We start from the raw sequence: 19,825 nt of genomic DNA on the forward strand, positions 1-19,825 counted from the left end.
CTTTATTGTTACCAGATTTCATGAATTAAAAAAACAATTTTGTATTGAAATGTTATAGATGTCTCAATGCATCGAGGGGAAATTAGTTACAACCACGAAAGTTTCTTCTACTCAACATCAATCCTGGACCTGCCCATTTTACTACTGTCCACAGTGGTGACTGGTCATTAGGGGCAGGCCCCACCTAGTGTCAGCAGAAAGTATTAAAAATAATTATTACAAAAAAATGCAAAAAGTAAATTAAAAAATATATTAAATATATTTTAAGATCATGTTTAATCATCTGATTCGTCTGTACATTGCTGTTTTAGTCTGTGTTCTTCTAATTAGTGTCTACAGTGTGTGCCTATTGAGCTGTTTAGAGCCATGTGGGACAAAACCCGATCCTGCCTCTCCCTCTCTCTGTCTAAGTCAATGGTGACTGTAAAAACTACACTGCGCATGCTCAGAGTATTGTCCTATTTAATGTGTGTGGCAAAAAATAATGACCATAGGGGCATAGAGCTGCCATCCCCACCATACGTCATCTCACATCATTCAGAGCTGATTGGCTGTAAGTACGTGTGCCGCGAAAAGTGTGGTGTGTGAAGAGGAGAGGAGCGAGCTGCAGTGAGGCGTCCTAAAACCCGGAAGTAAGCTGCGCATGGCTTCCCTCGACAAAAAAGCAATGAGATTTCTCCATAGGATTTTAGAAAATAGCTCAAAATAAGATCTGTGGGAAACAAACCTGTTAGATAAATGCACGTTTTGTTCAGCCGGATAATATCCACATGTCTATCCTACTTTTATGATTTTCGAATCATAAATCTATCGATTAGATTTATGATAGACTTTTGAAACTACAAGAACATAAGGAGGACTTTTACAAAAAAGTAATAGAGATTTTTGTCCAGAAGGATAGGCAAATGGACTTCATCTTCAAGTCAAGGTAAGACTGCAATGTTATTGAAGATGGGATCTTACTAAGAGAGAACAATTCAATATTTAAATGATAAAATTAAAAAAAATTGGGTATCCTTCTGTTGAACTGTCTGTTTAAAATTAATTGAAGCATCAGACAAAAAAAGCTTTTGAAAATAATATTATATTTTGATTTAGGTCAAAATATAATATTTGTAAACCTGAAGAGTCAGTGCCAGTGCCTCACCAGCCATGAACCTCACTGCAGAAGCTTATAGACATCTAAGTTTTTGTGCCCCACCACTTTTGTACATATAAAAACGCCACTGACTGTCCACATACAGATTTATGTTCATTGTCCGAAAGTCAACTACAGAATCAAAGAGGAACTGCCGGTAGATACCGAATGGAAAATCTTCAGTGGCTAATACCAGGAAGACACATAAATTACTGATGTAATGAGATGCAGATGCAGAGCACTCTGTGGGTTCAAACTTCACAAGCTAGTGGCAGTAGGAGCTAAATCCCAATGAGCCTTTTCTCAGTGATGGCTGGATTCCTTATAGCGGCTAGTTTTTAGCTTAAGGTTCCTGGTATTGTGCATGCTGGCTCACTGGAAAACTTAAATAGAAAGGATTGTTTAGGTTCAGGGCAAGAACAGCTTAAAGCAATTACATGTATGCATTTTTAATACTTTTATAATGCCATTAAGAATAAAATGTAAGACTCTTTGTATGCACAATTTTAGTCTTAGCATTTTCAAGCCTTTTTAAAGATTGATTCAAAACATTTCAATTCCATTTACATTATAACAAATGTCTATCTTTTAGGACTTTTTAGTGACCAGACATATACTTTTCGTAATATAATAAGTCAAAATGTCTGCTGTGGAAAAGGCCTATCAGTAAACATACCTTTGGCATCTCTACACTGCAATGTAATGCTACTTGTCAACGAGCATGTGCCAGCTCCTTACCATCTGTAATGAGCCAATAACTGCCACCCGATGGAAATAATTCATCAATAGAGAACGGAGCAGCATCAGCTGGATGTGATTCAGAGCTGACTCCCTCTTAGAAGAATCCAATCATATACACATCTGAGGCACAATAAAAGAAACCCTCAACAGGATAATCTCTCAGAAGAAAATACATGACAAATAGGGCAATAGGGCGTACAGGTGTCATTTATGACATGGACAATGGCTCTTCTACATTAAAGTGTCCCAGTAAGAAGAGCCTGTTTTGACCACTGAATAGAATGGTGCAGGAATGAGTCAAACTCTGTTATGAGTTTTTTAGCACTCTTAGGCTCCTTTGTCTTAAAGTCAATTAGTTTTTGTTATGATTGTTTAAATAAAATCTGTGGTTGATAAAAGCTAAAGAGATGTTCCCGTTTTGTTTTGCGACAAAAAATAAGTAAATACCCCACTGGTAAGGGTCTCAAGCTTTTACCTACAACTAGTATAAAAGTGGTGTTAAGTGGAGATCATCCTACTAAACACAGCATATTTAAAGGGCACCTATCATGCTATTTTTAGGCAATAGTATAGGTCTCATTTATATAAATATATATAAAAAACATGTCTATGAAATGTTTTGCTCAAAGTACTAAACAGATCACCCATTCTAGCCATGCCTCATATCCCTCTATTTCACTTCCTGTTTCAAAAGTGCTGATTTGGGGTATAAAGCTTTAAAAAAAAGAAAGAAAAGGAGGGCGCTGAGCTCATGCGGGAGGTTCTACCGGCAAATACTGCCGTGATGAAACGCCATATCATGGATTATCAAGGGTTATTTCTGAAACAGTCTGGAGCTCAAAGGCTTTCTCTCTTGCCGGTTATACCACAAGGTGAGTTCCTTTTTATTTCCTGCTTCTTCACACACATGCTCTCCAGTACAGGTTAGCTCTGAGTGTTAGCGATGCTAATGTAAACATGCACCGACCATATTACGTCCAAAACAGTTGGGCATTGTTTCTGATAGCAACTTTCTGATAGGGCCGTGGGTGTAAAGCCAGCCTACATTTCTGATATTACGTCATATCAGACGCAAATCTGGATCAGCTACGTTGTACCCCCGTTTTTAGAGATTTGGGTACGGAGGAAAAGAGAGAGGGTTTTATTTTCTGACACTGCGTGAGTTCCCCGACACACCGGGGACACATGTTTATGTATAAAAGACATCAAAAAGTGCATTTTGCATGATAGGTCCCCTTTAAGTATCATAAACTTGTATTTTGCAAATATCCAATATTCCAAAAATCAAATGGAGAAATCCCATTCCTTTTAGTAAAGAGAGACCTTGTGATACCAACTTCCGGTCCGGCCTCCAAAAAAATGTCATTGCTGCACCACTCTTTAGGTCTACAGGTGTTACTTATTACGTGCTACTTATGATGAAATTAATATGTGGCTTGTCTACATCATGTGATAGTTTAAAACAGTCCTGTTCCTGCTTTGATGTGTCATAATGTCCACCTGGTGTTCATGTAGCTTTACTATCAAACGTAAGTACTCTTAACGTAGTATGTAAATGAAATAATAACATTTGAGCAACAGAAAGAAAAGAGTATATTCCCAACAAACTCACAGCCGTAGAATCGACCTGCTATATCACCTTCAAGGTTGTAAGACTACTCTACTGAAGGACAAATGAGTGCAAACGGATCCTTCTGGTACTCTGGGTGAACACTGAACACTCATGTGACCTTCCAGAGAGGATTCTGCACGGTGCTCTGCTGCCATCTAGTGGCAAAAACATGCAGCAGGCGGAAGAACAGGTGGATGACAGGTGGGTTTTATTAAGCAAAATTAGTAGTAGAAGGTTCTGAATACGGTGGCTGTGGCTCAGGGGGGAATGGGCGATTAAGGTGATTGGCAGAGGGTCGGTGGTTTGATCCCCAGGCCCTGTAAAACCGCAAAACATTGCAGTGTTGCCAAGATACTGGTCCATAAATTAACTGTGCATGTCTTAAAATAAACATATTTGTAGGTTGTTTTGAATAAAAGCATCAGCTAAATGACATGTAATGTAATGTAATGAATGGTGAGAATGGAAAGGGATTGAAACAACTCACCATATTTATCTCTCAGACCCACTGTGCATCGGAATACTCCACCAAAGGCAACGTCTTCCCCGAAGATGACTGTGGGCAAACAAACAACAGTCAGTGATCAAATGACACAAGTATCATTTACCCTTTAAGAGGGTAAACTAACATCAAGCAACATTCACCACCCTTTCATTGGAGGACATTTCTTCTAAATACCGCAACTTTAAATAGAGATTCTGACATTAACCAATGTTTTCTTATTTGGAATTTGGTTTGTTTGCAAGATTTTTTTTTTTACCACAAATAATAGCAGGGATGCAAACTCATCAGGTATGAAAAAGGTGACAAGGATCCGAGCACCCCGACCCCACGGAATATCGGCTTTAAAATAAAGGAATAATAATATAAGAATAACAGATGATTTTAGCAGTCAGAACAACTAAAGCAGCAGTGTTACTAAGAACAGAAACGCCAAAGAGTCACATCTAATATAAATATATATAAAAGCATTTATTTTAATTGTGTAGCAGTCAGTTTATAATTTTGGCAGCACTGTTGAGCATTTTGAGAATGTATTTTCATGCCTCTGTGCAAGGCTTATTCTTTCTATCTTTATAGCCAGTGGTGTAAAGTAACTAAGTTCATAAACTTAAGTACTACTTGGGTACAATTTTGAGATACTTGTACTTTATTTAAGTATTTCAATGTTTCTTTTGCTACTTTGTACTTCTAATCCACTACAGTTCAGAGGTACATGGTGTACTTTTACTCCACTACATGTATTTAATACCTTTAGTTACTTTACAGATGAATGATGTGAAATATAATCAGGTGTTAAATCACTTTAGTTCCACCTGGAGTAAATTCACAAGCTACCCTGCAGTATACAAAGTCATTCAAACTAGCTGCACCTTTACCAGCTTTGAGAACACTTTCATGATCAATCATTATAAAACATATCATATATATTATTCTGAAATGGACCAATCTGCACAATGACTACTTTTACTGTCGCTAATTTTACTATATTTTGATGATAATACATTTGTACTTTTATTTGAGGAACATTTTGAATGCAGGATTGTTCCTAGTATTCTGGTACTTCTACTTTAACTCAAGTACAAGACCTGGGTACTTCTACTTTTACTCAAGTACAAGATATATACTTATACAACCTCCGTTTATAGCCTATGAAAAAAACTAATAGAAAACGAAGGCTAAAGCTAACGTTAGCAGATAGTGATGCTAGTTTGCTAGTTAAGTTTGCTCAACGATAATATTGCGACAGAAAAACTTTTCAGTGCACATCACGCTCTGCGCTCCGACAGGGAGCTCTGCTCTGAACACCTGAACGGCCCGTTCTAACAGCTGTTCACCAGCGGTCCAGTCTGTACCACAGTGACTCCGGACCACACAGTTAATATTAACGAACACCCCCGTAGGTAATGTAGCTGCTGAAGCTAGACCCTCATCGCGGAGCAGCAGAGCCTTATTATACATCCATGAGCAGAGCCGACAGGCAGGAAGACTCGAGCACACAGCTCGCGCTTCATTATAATATATATAAAAAAGAACACCATGCGTGTCATGATGGTACATAACAGCTCGCGGCTGCAGATTACTCCGGGTCCCAGACGCCCCCCATACCCCAAAAATATTTTTATTGCAGATCTACATGAATCACACAAACGACCTATTTTGGATTCAAAACGGCGAATTTGTCGAAAGGTGACAAGTTTGCATCCCTGAATAGGTTATATACACCTTTTTTCCGCCAATTCTACAGTTGTACAACATATGATTTAAATTACAATACCATTTTCATAATTGAAATGGGTTTATCAACTTTTTTTAGGCATTATAAAAAGGTATTATAGTCTTTTAAATTAACTCTTAACCTTCAGAAATGCACAGGCAAAAGCATCCAATGGATATTTTTTGTGCCACACTACTAATGCTTCTACATATTAGGTTTTATATTTTGTATGAGCATTTTTTACTTAATTCTCTCAACTTGTTTCTTGTCAGTGTGTTTATGTGCACATGGCCCTGCAGTCTCAAGGCATTTCATTTGGATTGGCACACATTTACCTGCTGAAACTATGAAGGTGCTATTAAAGATTTGTACTTTTCTTAAAATAACATGACCCCACAACTGGCCACATTAAAAGGTGGGGTAGGTAATTTCGGAGAAACCAGCTCGAGTGCGCTAGAATTTGAAAATACACGGCCGGAAGAAATCTGCCACTTCCCCTCCTCCAACACACACGAACGCGCACATGACCAATGAGGGCACGAGATAAGTTTGTGCACAGATGGAAGGCTGACAGGCAGGTAGGCCATCCAGTTATTTTAGCCGGGCCGGCTCAGATGATTGGTCGTGCTTTTTACAGTACAACAGCTTCCAGAGATGACATTTTTTTACAGATTTTTTGTCAAAGCACTTAAGATATTTATTGCTATCGGGATGTTAAGAGCATTCCATGGAATATAACAAAAAGTGTATCTCCAGCCGGTTTCTCAAACTTACCTACCCCACCTTTAAATTCCATTATATGGTAAGACAATCTGTTTTTAGTTGGTAAATATCTGTTGAAAGGCAGTAAAACACAAACAAAGAACATTTCTAATCAACGTTCCTGGACACGTATTCTTCCAATTGTGACACAGATCAGATTACTTTTGCAAAACCATCTAATGTTTAAAAAAGTGCAATGTTTTGTGGATCCTAAAGTAGGCAAACATGTTGCACGTCTTTATTCAAGGTCTATTATTTAAATGCCTGTGCGTTTTTTCAAAAATGTATGATAAAAGAGGAAATACAGGTACACTTGTAAATGTAATATCATCTGATGACAGCTATACATTTTCATTTCCTGTGTAAGCATCCTACCTGCTGTAGGATCAGTGGCGAGAGTGTTGTCCAAGGCACTTGTAACGGACTGGAACAAGTTCATCTTCTGGGTAGGACCTAAAAAGGTTGTACAATATTAACAAAACATTATCTTTTAAAGGACTTGACAACTGCACATATTCTTCATTGGCATTGGATTTGGATTTGACACACAGTACTTTGGTACACATTTTTAAGAGATTATACCGGTTATTGCAGGAAATAAACTACAATAAGGAAACTGAACAAACTGGATTTGGAAAATGAGTTGAGTTGCTTTTTTGTCAAAATGGAATCAAGTGCCAATATCCTGGTTAAATGAACTGTATGATAGACAATAGGTTCATACCTCTAAAAGGGACTGACTATAAGAATGTATAGAAGACAGTATCCTCTTGTGTGACACAATCACATCTACAAGATGCTTGTACTAGTATTAGATACACCATAAGTGCTTTCTGTAATAAAATTACATGTCACTTGTTAGACGCTTTTATCCAAAGCGACTTACATACTCAATACTGTGGACAATCCCCACAGGAGCAATTTGGGGTGAAGTGTCTCAGGGACACAACGACGTGCTGACTGCAGTGGGGTTTGAACCTGTGACCAGAGTTGGGAGTAACGCGTTACAAAGTAACAAAGTAACTGTAATAATATTACTTTTGTCGGTGACGGGGTAGTGTAACGCGCTACTTTTATAATTCAGCAATCACACTGCAGTTACTAACATTGCCCCGCCACGCGTTACTTCGTTACTTACTCAAATCAGTCATAATCAAACCTCAACAAACACCTGCAAAGAACACATGCTAAGGTGAAGCTAACGCACAGCTATTTGTTGTTTGTTTATATCCTTATATCACGTAGTCTGTTCTTCTGCTCTGTTTTCCGGTTGTTGCCTGTTTTGAATGACGAATACACACTACCGCCGCCTGCTGGTAAGGAGAGTTATTGCCACTCACGCATGCACAGTTCGTACGTGCTCGGCTGAAGTCTTGGCGGTGTGTTCCAGTCATAGACTGTATATATAAAGGTTCCAGTGCAACCCGAGTGCAACACATGGCCATTGCCAACACGCCGACGCAACAGCGTGAGCAGAGATAGACTGCGCAAAATATAGATAGCAGGAGACAGAGGACAGCCATGGTCAGATAGGAAAACATTCAGGAGCTATCTGGATCAGTCTTATGCGACAATGGAAACTGAACTAAAGAGAACATTTGAAACTTTAGCAGTCTGCGTGATCTGCCTGTAGGGAGGGGCGGGCCGGCCCTGCGAGTAAAGTAACGAGTTACTTTCATAGCCGCGGGAAGTAGGGGTGCTGGGGGTGCTGCAGCACCCCCTGTTGGCGAGTGGTGTACATTTGAAAAACTGAGTGACCACCTAAATAAAAATGATTAAACTACATAAAATAGTTATGATTTTACTTAAAATAAAATTAGCTGTATACAGTAGCATATAATAGTCATAGTATATATCAGGTGGCTTGAATTTATTTTCCAAATAAATAAAATCCGAGTCATCTAGGTCATAGGTCGTGGGAGAGTGACATAATTGACGCGACACACACTGCAGTGACAACTTTATAGAAATTTCGGACTCAGAGTAGGAGAAAAAACTCATTTTGAGAAAAGGACCTTTAAAGATTGCAGTGAGGCGCTAGCTAAACCCTCCTGTTCTTTGGATGACAGCTTGCGCCTCGACGCACTCCGTGAAGGTATTTCATGTTCGGGGTCATTTGTGTTTTGTATAACCTTGCTTCGTGCAAGTGACAATTGTTGTTGTCTTCTCTGTGAACGTTTTTTTCGCCGTTCCTTTGCCATTTTGAGATTTACATTTCTAGCGGAAAGCTAACCAGGAAGTGTTTTAGCACATCACGTGACGCATCTGAACGAATCACGTTGTCAGAAGTTGACACCAGCCAATGAGATTTCGTTTCTTGGTTTAAGACCCTTTTGTACTTTCACGATTGGTTGCTGATACAAAGGAAATTACCATATTTGGATCCGATGAGATTGTGCAGGAGAGACGGAGCTTTTCCAACGATGACATTGTGCAAACAGCGGTCGCGGTACTTTATGTTACATTAGAATGCTAACTTTTGGTGAATTTAGGAGAAATATACAGACGCAAATAGACCAACTATAGTAAAATGAACACTTAAATGTGTATTTTGTACGTTTTACTTCCAAAAGCCTGAAAGAAAACATGTTATGGAATCAAAATAGTACAACATCTCAAAATTGACCAGTGCATGAAAAACGATGTTTTTGCCTGCCGTGTCTCGCCTTTAACATACAATGTATGCGGCTCGTATCGCTGACAGCTGGGCCCGGCTCCGCACCGCCTTTTTTTTTTTTAAAGCCGCTCCCTCCTCACTTTTGGCAGCACCCCCTGAGCAAAATGACTTCCCGCGGCTATGGTTACTTTATGTAGAGAGTAACGAAGTAGTGTAATATATTACTTTTTTTTAAAGTAATATATTACTTTTGTTTTAGTAACGACCCCATCTCTGCCTGTGACCCCCTGATCCGAACACCAACGCACAATCCACTGCACCACACGCCTCCTAAAATGCCATCCTTGTTAATCTACTTGTTTGGCGCGATACATTCTTCACTTGTGTAGCCAGGTGAAGAGATGGCTGTTTTCACATGCATGTTGAAGTTAGTCTCTCTGTGCACTACTTCAAATTAAATATCCCTTTAACACCTGGATGTATGAAAGCATCCCAGTGTAGAAACATATACCATCTAGTCTTGTATGCAATTTACACGAGATCGATTTGGAGACCTGAAACCTCCAAAATAATACACTTTATCAACAGTCATTTTGAAATAAGTCTGGATGACACCTTTTCAACTTTAAACTAAAACAGTTAAAAGTGTACCGGCTGAAGGGTAAACTCTCTATTCCTTAATGACAACTGAATACAAAGCCACCTTTATATCTTAAACACAGGAGGTGTTCATATAAGCTGCATAACAACTTATTTTCAACTGCTTAACTGTGGAAAATTCCCCAATGATATCCTTTTAACGATCGTTAGCAGCCGGCTAGCCCGCACTCACCATATTGTGTCCGTTCGGGGTCAGGCTGGAAGGTAAAGTGCGCATGTCTTCGTTGGGTTTTTGTGCGAGAGTTGGAGCAGGGAGACAATTTTACCAGAGTGCCTCCAAAGGAACTCTGAGACCCGTTGCCAATGCCAGTGATGGAAAGTTTGGAGTTTGCCCCTCGGATGAAGAACCGTGCAGCAGCCGCCATGACTGTTGTTGTTACTGAACAGGAAGGGCAAGTGAAATCAACCAAGAGAGATGATCGTCTATTCAAGTATGTGGAGGAGACCGGATTATATCCTGGTATCTAGCCAAAATCCCGCCCATTTAAAAAAAAAAGAAGTGTATTCCAAATGTTGCTTTGATACGGAAGGTTTTATATTGTTATGTTGTTTGATATTTAGGTTTGTCTTTTATAACAGTATCATAAGTTAACGAACGAGGAAATAAGGGGTTCTTTGTGGTACCCAGACAAAGTCGCAGAGTGAGACCTCCTATTTGTTTCTCTCCATTCCAGCTTCCACGAACAAAAACAGGTTTCTGATTGGCCAAAAAGGAGGGCGGTGTGCATGGTAGCGATTGTGGATACCGTCAATGCGTACAAATGTTACTGGTAGTAGGCTTGGTTGAGAAGAGCTGCGGCTCGCCTCAAAAGTAGACTAGAATAGCCGATCGCAGCCGGGGGAGGTCTCAAAAAGCTCGCCTGAAGTCGGACAGCTCGGAGTCGGAGTCTTCTTCTTCTTCTCTCGGTTTTTTGGCGGATTGCAAACAACTTTAAGGTGCATACCGCCATCTCCGGAGTCGGCTTGACTCGGTTTGCATTTATAAAGAATGCACACATGTGTTTAATCGTTAATGTCAGATATGTACTAAGTAAATACATTTGTTCCTGCTCAAGATTAGATTCAACTTTATTGTTATTGCACATATTACAGGTACTGAGTCAACGAAATGCAGTTTAGCTTCTAACCAGGAGTGCAAAAAGCAGTAAAGTGAAAAGTAATGTACACAATCTACAGAATAAAATATAGAATTAATTGAATTATGAATAAACAGTGAGGGGTACACTAGATATGAACAGTGTGTATGAATATGCTAAGATATATAAAGTATGAAAACGGTAAGCAGTGCAAGTATAGTGTAAAATATATAGATATTAATTTCATGATGATAAACATTGTGGAACAATGATGAAAAATGTGAATGGAAGTGGCGACGTAATACTGACACAAAACAACAACAAACTTTTGCCGAGCCAATTGGAGAGTTTCATCACCAGCACGTGGTAAAAACCACCAATGAGCGCTCAGCTCGAGATACCAGCGAGTCGTTTCCCATTAAGCATTTCGCTACCGCAGCCCGTGGAGAGAAATTGCGCCGCCTCGCCGCGCCTCGGCCCGATTCTCAATCGCGAGGATACTGGCTTGGTAGTCGCGTACTTCCAAGTCACTTCCTTCAGAAACGAAGCAAGTATACTTTCAAGCCACGGCTACGGAAAACGAAGAAGAATGGAACAGGTGTGCCACTCTCTCTAACGGTTTCAACATAAACTGTACCAAAAATAAATACCTCACGATGTCTATCTAATTATGAACTTGCTTTACTTTCACGGAACACATTTTTCGTGATAACAAACAAATGTAACAAAGTAACATATTCAGTGGCGGTTCTAGACCAATTTGACTGGGGGGGCCACTGGGGGGCCAGTTATTTTCTGAGGGGGGCACAATAAATGCAGGACGAAAAAGAGAACTAGACAGTATGAAGTAATTGCGCATAAGAAAACAATGCAATACAGTTATTGGTATTTGTTTCAGTACACTTATTTATTTCAGATAGATCTTATAGTTATTACTGTTAGCTTCAGCTTAAGTTATAGTGCAATGTTTGCACTCACACCATATTTATATAAAAATAAAGGCAATGAACAGTTACATCTCTACTTTACATAAGGGTGTCTGCACAATCTCACATTACAGCAACAAAATCCTGCGTTTTTTGGCAAACCGACTACATTTAAAAAAAAAAAAAAAACGTTTCATTGTTAGGGGGGCCACAGGGGGGTCAGAGGTCAGTGTTAGGGGGGCCCCCAATTATGCAAATGAGCTAAGTCCCGCCTCCCATTGTTCGAGATCCTTTGATGTGAGGGGGGTACAATTATGTTAATGAGCTAAGTCCCGCCTCCCTTTGTTCGAGATCCTTTGATGTGAGGGGTGAGGTGTTATAACAGGTAGGTGTGAAAAGCCCCCCTGTGTAGTGCCTTTGTTGTCTAATCCTTTGATGTGTTGATTAAGGCAGTCTCTTTGAAGTTATGCTGTCTGGCCCCTGTCCCCTCACACCCCTTTGTAGTCTAATCCTTTGATGTGAGGGGTTGAGGTGTTATAACAGGTAGGTGTGATATAAGCCTCTGATGTTAATCTAGGTGTTGATTAAGGCAGTCTCTTTGAAGTTATGCGTGAGACTGTCTGGCCCCTGTCCCCTCAGAGCCCTTTGTTGTATAATCTAATTAGCCTTTGATGTTTGCCCTTTGATGTCAGGGTTGAGGTGTTATAACAGGCAGGTGTGATTTCACACCGGCGTGTTATAAGCCTCTGATGTTAATCTAGGTGTCTCTTTGAAGTTATGCGTGAGACTGTCTAGCCCCCGCCCCCTCACAGCCCAGGCCTCTCCCCCTATCTCCACCCCTTCCTGTCACACGATATGAGGCCAGCAGATAGTGGGGGGTGGAAATAGATGAAAATAGAAATCCATGCAGACTAATTAAAAAGCCAGTCATTTCCACTCACCAAGTCACCTTTCAAAAAAGAAAAATGGCCAAGAGACGCCTCGATATGAGTTTAATCAGCGAGACGCCTGTGACAACTTACCGCCATCCGTCCGGAGCGCCAATCAAGAAACGAATGCAGTATCTGTGCCGGGTTCAGACGCCTCCAGCCGAAGAACTTCATGAAGAATCGACTCTGAAAAATGGCGATGTTTGGGGTTATGTATTCAACTATATGGCGAATGAACTGCATTTCTACAATCTGAAGAATGGAGAAATGTATGGACCCCGTAGTGTTAAAGCGACACTGACCTCAACAGATTGGGCTGTGTTAACTCTAATGTCTTCCAGAGATCTCCACGCAACCACTGTATCGGAAGAAGTAGTGCATCAAGAAACCATAGTGGAACCAGCGGTGTACAAGATATTTGCAAAGAAAAGCAAAGAAACGCAGACAGCATGCGAGATCAAAGAAGAGTTTTCACCGCTGCCCCTCAATGTGGAGGAAGAAGAAGGAGATATTCCCCCGCCGCCAGAAGTGAGAAGAGTCCTGACAAGCACCGTCTGGGAAACTAAAAGCGGACCATCAGGGTGATGGTATTACCGCGCAAGCCGTTTGGTGACGCTGGGGAAGGACCCCTCTGACGATTTTGTTTTGGAGTATTTCAACTCTACATGCAGGGTTTTTCAGACATCCTTGCGGGTGCCTCTGACTTCTTGGCTGAAAATGATTGATGGAAAAGCTACAAAGCTTAAAGAACTTTTTAAACAGAGTCAGACATCGATGGACATTATACTGGTGAAAAAGACTCTCACTTTTGCAGAGGACTCCGCCTCCCATTCAACATAACAAGTCACACCCTCCTCACCAGATCATTTAAAACTAAGGACCCCTCAAAGAAAAGCATTGTGTTTTCTACCTATGTAAAAGAGCGTCGGGGTTGTCTTATGAAAATGTGTTATCTCTGTATCAAGATGATGTGTTTAAAAATGAATTTTGTGAAAAATACCAACGGTGTGAGAGACGTCATAAAGACACTCATTTTAACCACAGTGTTTGTTCTCTACAAATGTTTAAAGATTGTTACAAAATGTAGAAAATAAAAAGGTCTGGAGACAAAATTAATTCAGGTGACTGTCTTTATTAGGAAAACAAAAATATAATACAAATGGTTTAGGGGGTAAAATGTAACCATCTTGGACTTAATATTCTAACAAAATACTTTATCTGAATACATTTTCTTTTAAACACACTTTTTGAAATTATTTATTTATTATTTCAGTGGAACAATCCAGTTTTTGTTAACATCAATGCTTTTTTTCTCTTTTCTTGTGTTACTAAGATACTTTTAGACACACTTTGGCGTATGCAACACTTAACAACTGGTAGAATATGAAGTACTTTGTAAGGAATTTGGTTTCTTTTAATGGCAGGGTTTTGTTTTTTTTAAAACACTTGTTCAGTAGTGCTGTAGCGACGCGTCGACTTCAAAATATCGTCGACGACATATTTCCGCGTCGACGCGTCGCTACACACACGTGGGTCACCCAAAGCAACAAGCAGTTCGCAATCGCGCTTCCAACACAATGGAGACTGAAACGGCTACCACCTCCTTCTCACAGGATTGCGCACGAAGCCCCCAAACGAAAACATCTCGCCCTAGGTCTTCAAAAGCATGGGAATATTTTAAAGTTAGTCCAAAACGCAAAGATATTTATATATTTATATCTCACTGAGACTGCTGCATAGCCTAGCAGAAGCAGCAGCTAGCTGTGGTGGCTACCATTAGCAGCTAGCATTTGCTCTCTGATTTTTACATCAAATGGAATTATGGATTATAAATTCAATCATTTTTTTATACATAGACGTTAAAAATTTATGGATTAACCGATTCAGCCGCGTTTTTTCTCATTTGAATGCCATTGAACCATAGCATTGAACACGTCTTTTGATCAGATTGACAGCTACGGTGGTGAGACGATCTCCCTAGAAGCTCTGTGAAGGTACGTGTTGTGATGACTGTATTTGCTTCCCCTGTCGCGAGTCCGGATCACTCAGTGATAATACTATATACCTACATAATCTGTGGAGTCTCAGCTTTAATCGGATATATTGTATGTGCAGCTACGATAAGTAATAAGGGTACTTTTATCTTGAGTTCTGTGCCAATGTCCGTTAGCATTTTTCGCTCAGGGGTCATTTAGATGCTTCTTATGAGACTTGTGTTTTGTTTTGGTAAACATGGTTTGTATCGTCAGTTAGCTGAGATTATTTCCGTTAATCTGGTATAACACATTAATAGGTTCTTAAATATTAAGATCCCCTGAGACACAGTATCGTGAAAAAATTATTTTTTACATTACGTTTTTTTTACATTACGTTTTTTATGAATTGAACAACAGAAAAATAATCGTTAGATTAGTCGACTAATCGATCAAATAATCGCCCGATTAATCGTTTTCAAAATAATCGTTTCCCCCCAGCACTATTGTTCAGTTAAACAAGGTTTTTTCTTTTCTGATAACCTTACATATTTTAGTTATTTTCTGCTACGAAGATACTTTAAGATACACCTTGATGTACGCAACACTTAACAAAGGGTATAATATGAAGTACTTGGTAAGGAATGGGGGTTTCTTTAAGGGGTGCAAAACTTTAGAACTGGGTAAAATATTCATTAATTTGTAATGAATTGAGTTTTCTTTCTTTTGATTTTCAACATACTATTTGTACACAATGACTTTTCCATATTTCTGACAAACTATACTTTTTGACTTTTTCCGTAAAATCTCGACAAACTATTACTTATTCTTAAATTTGACCTATTGCTGCTTGGTTGGAAATGATAGATGAAAAAGCTACAACGCTTAAAGAACTTTTTTTTAAAACTCTCAATTCTACATAGATGACTCCCCCCATTCAACGCAATAAGTCCCACCCTCCACTCAGCAAATCATCTAAAACGAAGGACCCCACTAAGACGACCGTTGTAAACTAGCCATGGATCTGAGAAAAACCAAGACTCCCCCCGCGAGTTGCAGCCAGGAACAGACTCCTGGACTACCATCATGACCACCATTTTGGACACCCGAATCTTGCAGTACTACTGCTGCTGATGTTACTCCTGGGGCCAAGACGTCTCTGTTTATGGACACAGTCATAGGCGGCGCGTGAGGCTCAGGTTTGGGAAGGCTAAATAACTTGTTTTACCTGACGCTGCCCGCCTCCTATAGAAAAGAGATCAACTCAGTGTGCGGAGTTTAAATCTCTCAAGTCATATTACAGGATAAAGGAAATACAGTTTAAACTGCCGTATGCAGAGAAGACACCGACGTGTCGCACTTATCATTCATATTACATCATCAATCAGATCATCATCGATCATATAATATCATAATATATCATATATTTCCTTATCTGAGTCAGCTTCTCCAGCCGTATCTGGCCGTGCAACACTTAGTGTCACATACTGTATGCAGAAGTATTATTTTAAGCAACACATTATGTTGACGAAACACTCGAGTCAAATGTAATTAAAGTCAGATCCACTCGTGTCTTAGATGGGGCAGTGATATCATAAAACTATACGCTTTCAAACACTCGGTAGGCCTAGTTATTTTTTAACCAGTTGTTCTGTATTCACCTTGCAGGTGCAACTTTGTGGCTTGTATCCTGGATTATATGTTTAAGTCATGGATGTTTAAAGCTCATATTTGTCTAATATTAGTTTACTTTTCATTAATTAAGTATGACGCTGCGCTGTCAGTACACTTGTCCCTGTTTGTGATTGGTCAAATGTAGCTAACCCCGCCCCCGTGAACTCGTTCTCAGCTGGAGAGAGAAACCATGGCTTGATTTACCGAGTTGATAACCAGCGTCGTAGGACCGCTTAGCGAGATCTCGTTTGTTAGTTTGTTGTTAGTTTGTTTGTTACTCAAACATATCCAGGGTATGTTGAACTGGCTTCGTAGTACAGGGTACAGGGCACAGGTGGCTAGCAGTGCTAATGTCAAAGACACAGACATTATACATTATATTTGTATTTTACCAGGATGCAGTGACACAAATATTTGGGAAGGCTTAGCCTTCCCTAGCATACATTACATTACATTACATTGCATTTAGCTGACGCTTTTATCCAAAGCGACTTACAATAAGTACATTCGACCAGGAAGACACAACCTTGAAGAAAACAGAATCATATAAGTACATCAGGTTTCATAGAGCCAAACATTTCAAGTGCTACTCAACTGGCTTTAGGTAAGCCAGTCCTTTATTAGTATACAAGTGCTTCGTTAATAGTTCTAACGCTCGAAGTGGAGTCGAAAGAGATGAGTTTTCAGTTTGCGCCGGAAGATGTGCAAGCTATCTGCCGTCCTGATGTCAATGGGGAGCTCATTCCACCATCTTGGAGCCAGGACAGCAAACCCACGTGTTTTCGCCGATGGGAACTTGGGTCCCCCTCGCAGCGAGGGCGCAACGAGTCGTTTGGCTGATGCAGAGCGTAGTGCACGCGCTGGGGTGTACGGTTTAACCATGTCCTGGATGTAGGAAGGGCCAGATCCATTCGCAGCATGGTAAGCAAGTACCAGTGTCTTGAAGTGGATTCTAGCAGTTACCGGAAGCCAGTGAAGGGAGCGGAGGAGCGGAGTGGTGTGGGAGAAATTAAGGAAGGTTAAAGACCAGACGAGCCGCTGCATTCTGGATGAGCTGCAGAGGTCGGATGGCACATGCAGGTAGACCAGCCAGGAGGGAGTTGCAGTAGTCTAGGCGTGAGATGACGAGAGCCTGGACCAGAACCTGAGTCGCTTTCTGAGTCAGCTGGGGACGTATCTTCCTGATGTTGTAAAGCGTGTATCTGCAGCAACGGGTTGTAGCAGCGATGTTTGCAGTGAAGGACAGGTTGTTATCTAGGGTCACACCCAGATTCCTTGCAGTCTGAGTCGGGGAAACAACTGAGGTGCCGATGTTGATTGTTAGGTCAAGAGTGGGACAATATTTTCCCGGGAGGAAGAGCAGCTCAGTCTTGTCAAGGTTGAGCTTGAGGTGGTGAGCAGACATCCACTGAGAGATGTCAGCTAGACAAGCAGAGATGCGTGCAACGACCTGGGTCTCTGAGCGGGGAAAGGACAGAATTAATTGGGTGTCATCAGCGTAGCAGTGGTAAGAAAAACCATGCGGGCTAATGACTGATCCGAGCGAGTTTGTGTACAGGGAGAAGAGGAGGGGACCAAGAACAGAGCCCTGAGGGACCCCCGTAGTTAATTGACAAGGGTCGGACTCAGACCCTCTCCAAGTCACCCTGTAGGTACGGTCTTTCAGGTATGAGGTGAGGAGGGAAAGTGCAAAGCCTGAAACTCCAAGTTTTTGGAGAGTGCGAAGGAGGATCTGATGATTCACCGTGTCAAATGCAGCAGACAGGTCCAACAGGATGATGACAGAGGAGAAGGATGCAGTTTTGGCAGTGTGCAGTTCCTCCGTGACAGCAATGAGAGCAGTTTCTGTGGAGTGACCTGCCTTGAAACCAGACTGGTGCGGATCCAGAAGGTTGTTCTGATTGAGATAACAGGAGAGTTGTTTAAAGACAGCGCGTTCAAGTGATTTAGACAGGAACGGGAGGAGAGAGACAGGCCTGTAGTTTATAACATCAGACGGGTTGAGAGTGGGTTTCTTTAGGAGAGGGTTTACTCTTGCCTCCTTGAGACTGTTTGGAAAGTGACCAGAAGTTAGAGAAGTGTTGATGAAATGGGTGAGAAACGGTAGAATATCAGGAGCGATAGTCTGAAGGAGGTTTGAAGGGATAGGGTCCAGAGGACAGGTGGTAGGGCGGGCAGAGGTAATGAGGGTAAGAACCTCACTTGGAGAGAGGGGAAAAGGAGGTAAGTGTGTTGGTGGAAGGAGGGTCTGGTGACCCAGCGGTGAGTAAAGGTGAGTCAGAAAAAGAAGAGCGAATATCATCAACCTTTTTTTCAAAATGGGTAACAAAGTCGCTTGACAGAAGTGAGGAGGGGGGAGGAGCTTTTGGAGGGTCCAAGAGGGTGGAGAAGATGGAAAATAGTTTTTTAGGATTGGAATAGGAAGATTGGATCTTATCTTGAAAGAAAGTGCTTTTTGCCTGAGAGATCGAAGCAGAGAAAGAGGAGAGGAGGGCTTGATAGGTTAGGAGGTCGTCACTGTAGAGGAAACTTCTGTGTAGCTATGCAGTGGGAGTCACCGACTCAGGAAGGAGACACGGTAGGAGCAGTAGCTTTGATGTCAAACACTGGTGGTTTATTTGGAGTTAACGGCCGGAGGATTCACATCACAAGTCCAAGAGTCAGAGGTTCTGACTTCACGGTAGAGTTGCCACGTCAATTCTGGAGAGCCTCTCTCTTGCCAGCCCATCTAACTGGTTTCGCAGAGAGTAAACAACATATTTGAGAAGATAGCCTAAACAGTGTGGGAACACTGAGTTACTTGCGTCGGACACTTATGACCTCGAAGATTTCACCTTGGAGTCCACAAATACAGAGAAGGAAGTGTCCCAGTGTACCCACAACACAGACCATCTGTGACCCAGTATTGACCGGTCACAGAATGGGAACAATAACATTATTGGCTAAGCAGCCTGTGTCCTTAAAGAAGGTAAACAGACATCAAGGTTTGTCCTGTATGCTACAAATTGGCGTCTATGATAATTATTTCCATAACAGTCACGGTGTTTGGATTTCCACCATTTCCGCTCTGCTGCCCTAAGGACGGTTCTATTAGCACGCAGTGCATCATTTAGCCAGGGAGCAGGAGGGGACTGACGAGCCTGCCGAGATGTGAGAGGACAGAGCGAGTCCAGAGTGGATGAGAGAGTAGAGAGGAGAGTTTCTGCAGCAGAGTTTGGAGGCAGGAGATGGAACGAATCAGAGGAAGGGAGGGCTGAGAGCACCGACGAGGCAAAGGTAGAGGGAGAGAGGGAGCGAAGGTTACGGCGGACAAGTGCAGGATGGGAAGAGATTAGTTTGTTATGTTTGGAAAGGGGTAGAGAGAATGAAATGAAGAAGTGATCGGATGTGTGGAGCGGGTTTACAGAGAGGTTAGAAGTAGCGCAGTTCCTTGAGAATATGAGATCAAGGACATTGCCAGCTTTATGAGTCGGTGGGGACGGAGACAGTGAGAAAGCA

The 19,825-nt window shown here is 41.2% G+C and overlaps 1 protein-coding gene across 1 annotated transcript in view; it reads right to left on the reverse strand.

Annotated features, from left to right (window-relative positions):
- The window catches only part of bckdhb (branched chain keto acid dehydrogenase E1 subunit beta), a 103,084-nt gene extending 92,875 nt beyond the window's left edge, over nucleotides 1-10,209 (reverse strand). The window contains exons 1-3 of the mRNA XM_034229455.1: nucleotides 9,922-10,209; nucleotides 6,848-6,925; nucleotides 3,979-4,047 (exon numbers count right to left, since the gene is read on the reverse strand). Coding sequence (XP_034085346.1) covers nucleotides 3,979-4,047; nucleotides 6,848-6,925; nucleotides 9,922-10,114 — 340 coding nt within the window. The 5' untranslated portion in view covers nucleotides 10,115-10,209. The remainder of the gene's footprint in view (nucleotides 1-3,978; nucleotides 4,048-6,847; nucleotides 6,926-9,921) is intronic.
- Nucleotides 10,210-19,825: the final 9,616 nt, after the last annotated feature.

Source organism: Gymnodraco acuticeps, unplaced genomic scaffold (assembly GCF_902827175.1).
Source record: "Gymnodraco acuticeps unplaced genomic scaffold, fGymAcu1.1, whole genome shotgun sequence".
Classification (NCBI taxonomy): Eukaryota; Metazoa; Chordata; class Actinopteri; order Perciformes; family Bathydraconidae; genus Gymnodraco; species Gymnodraco acuticeps.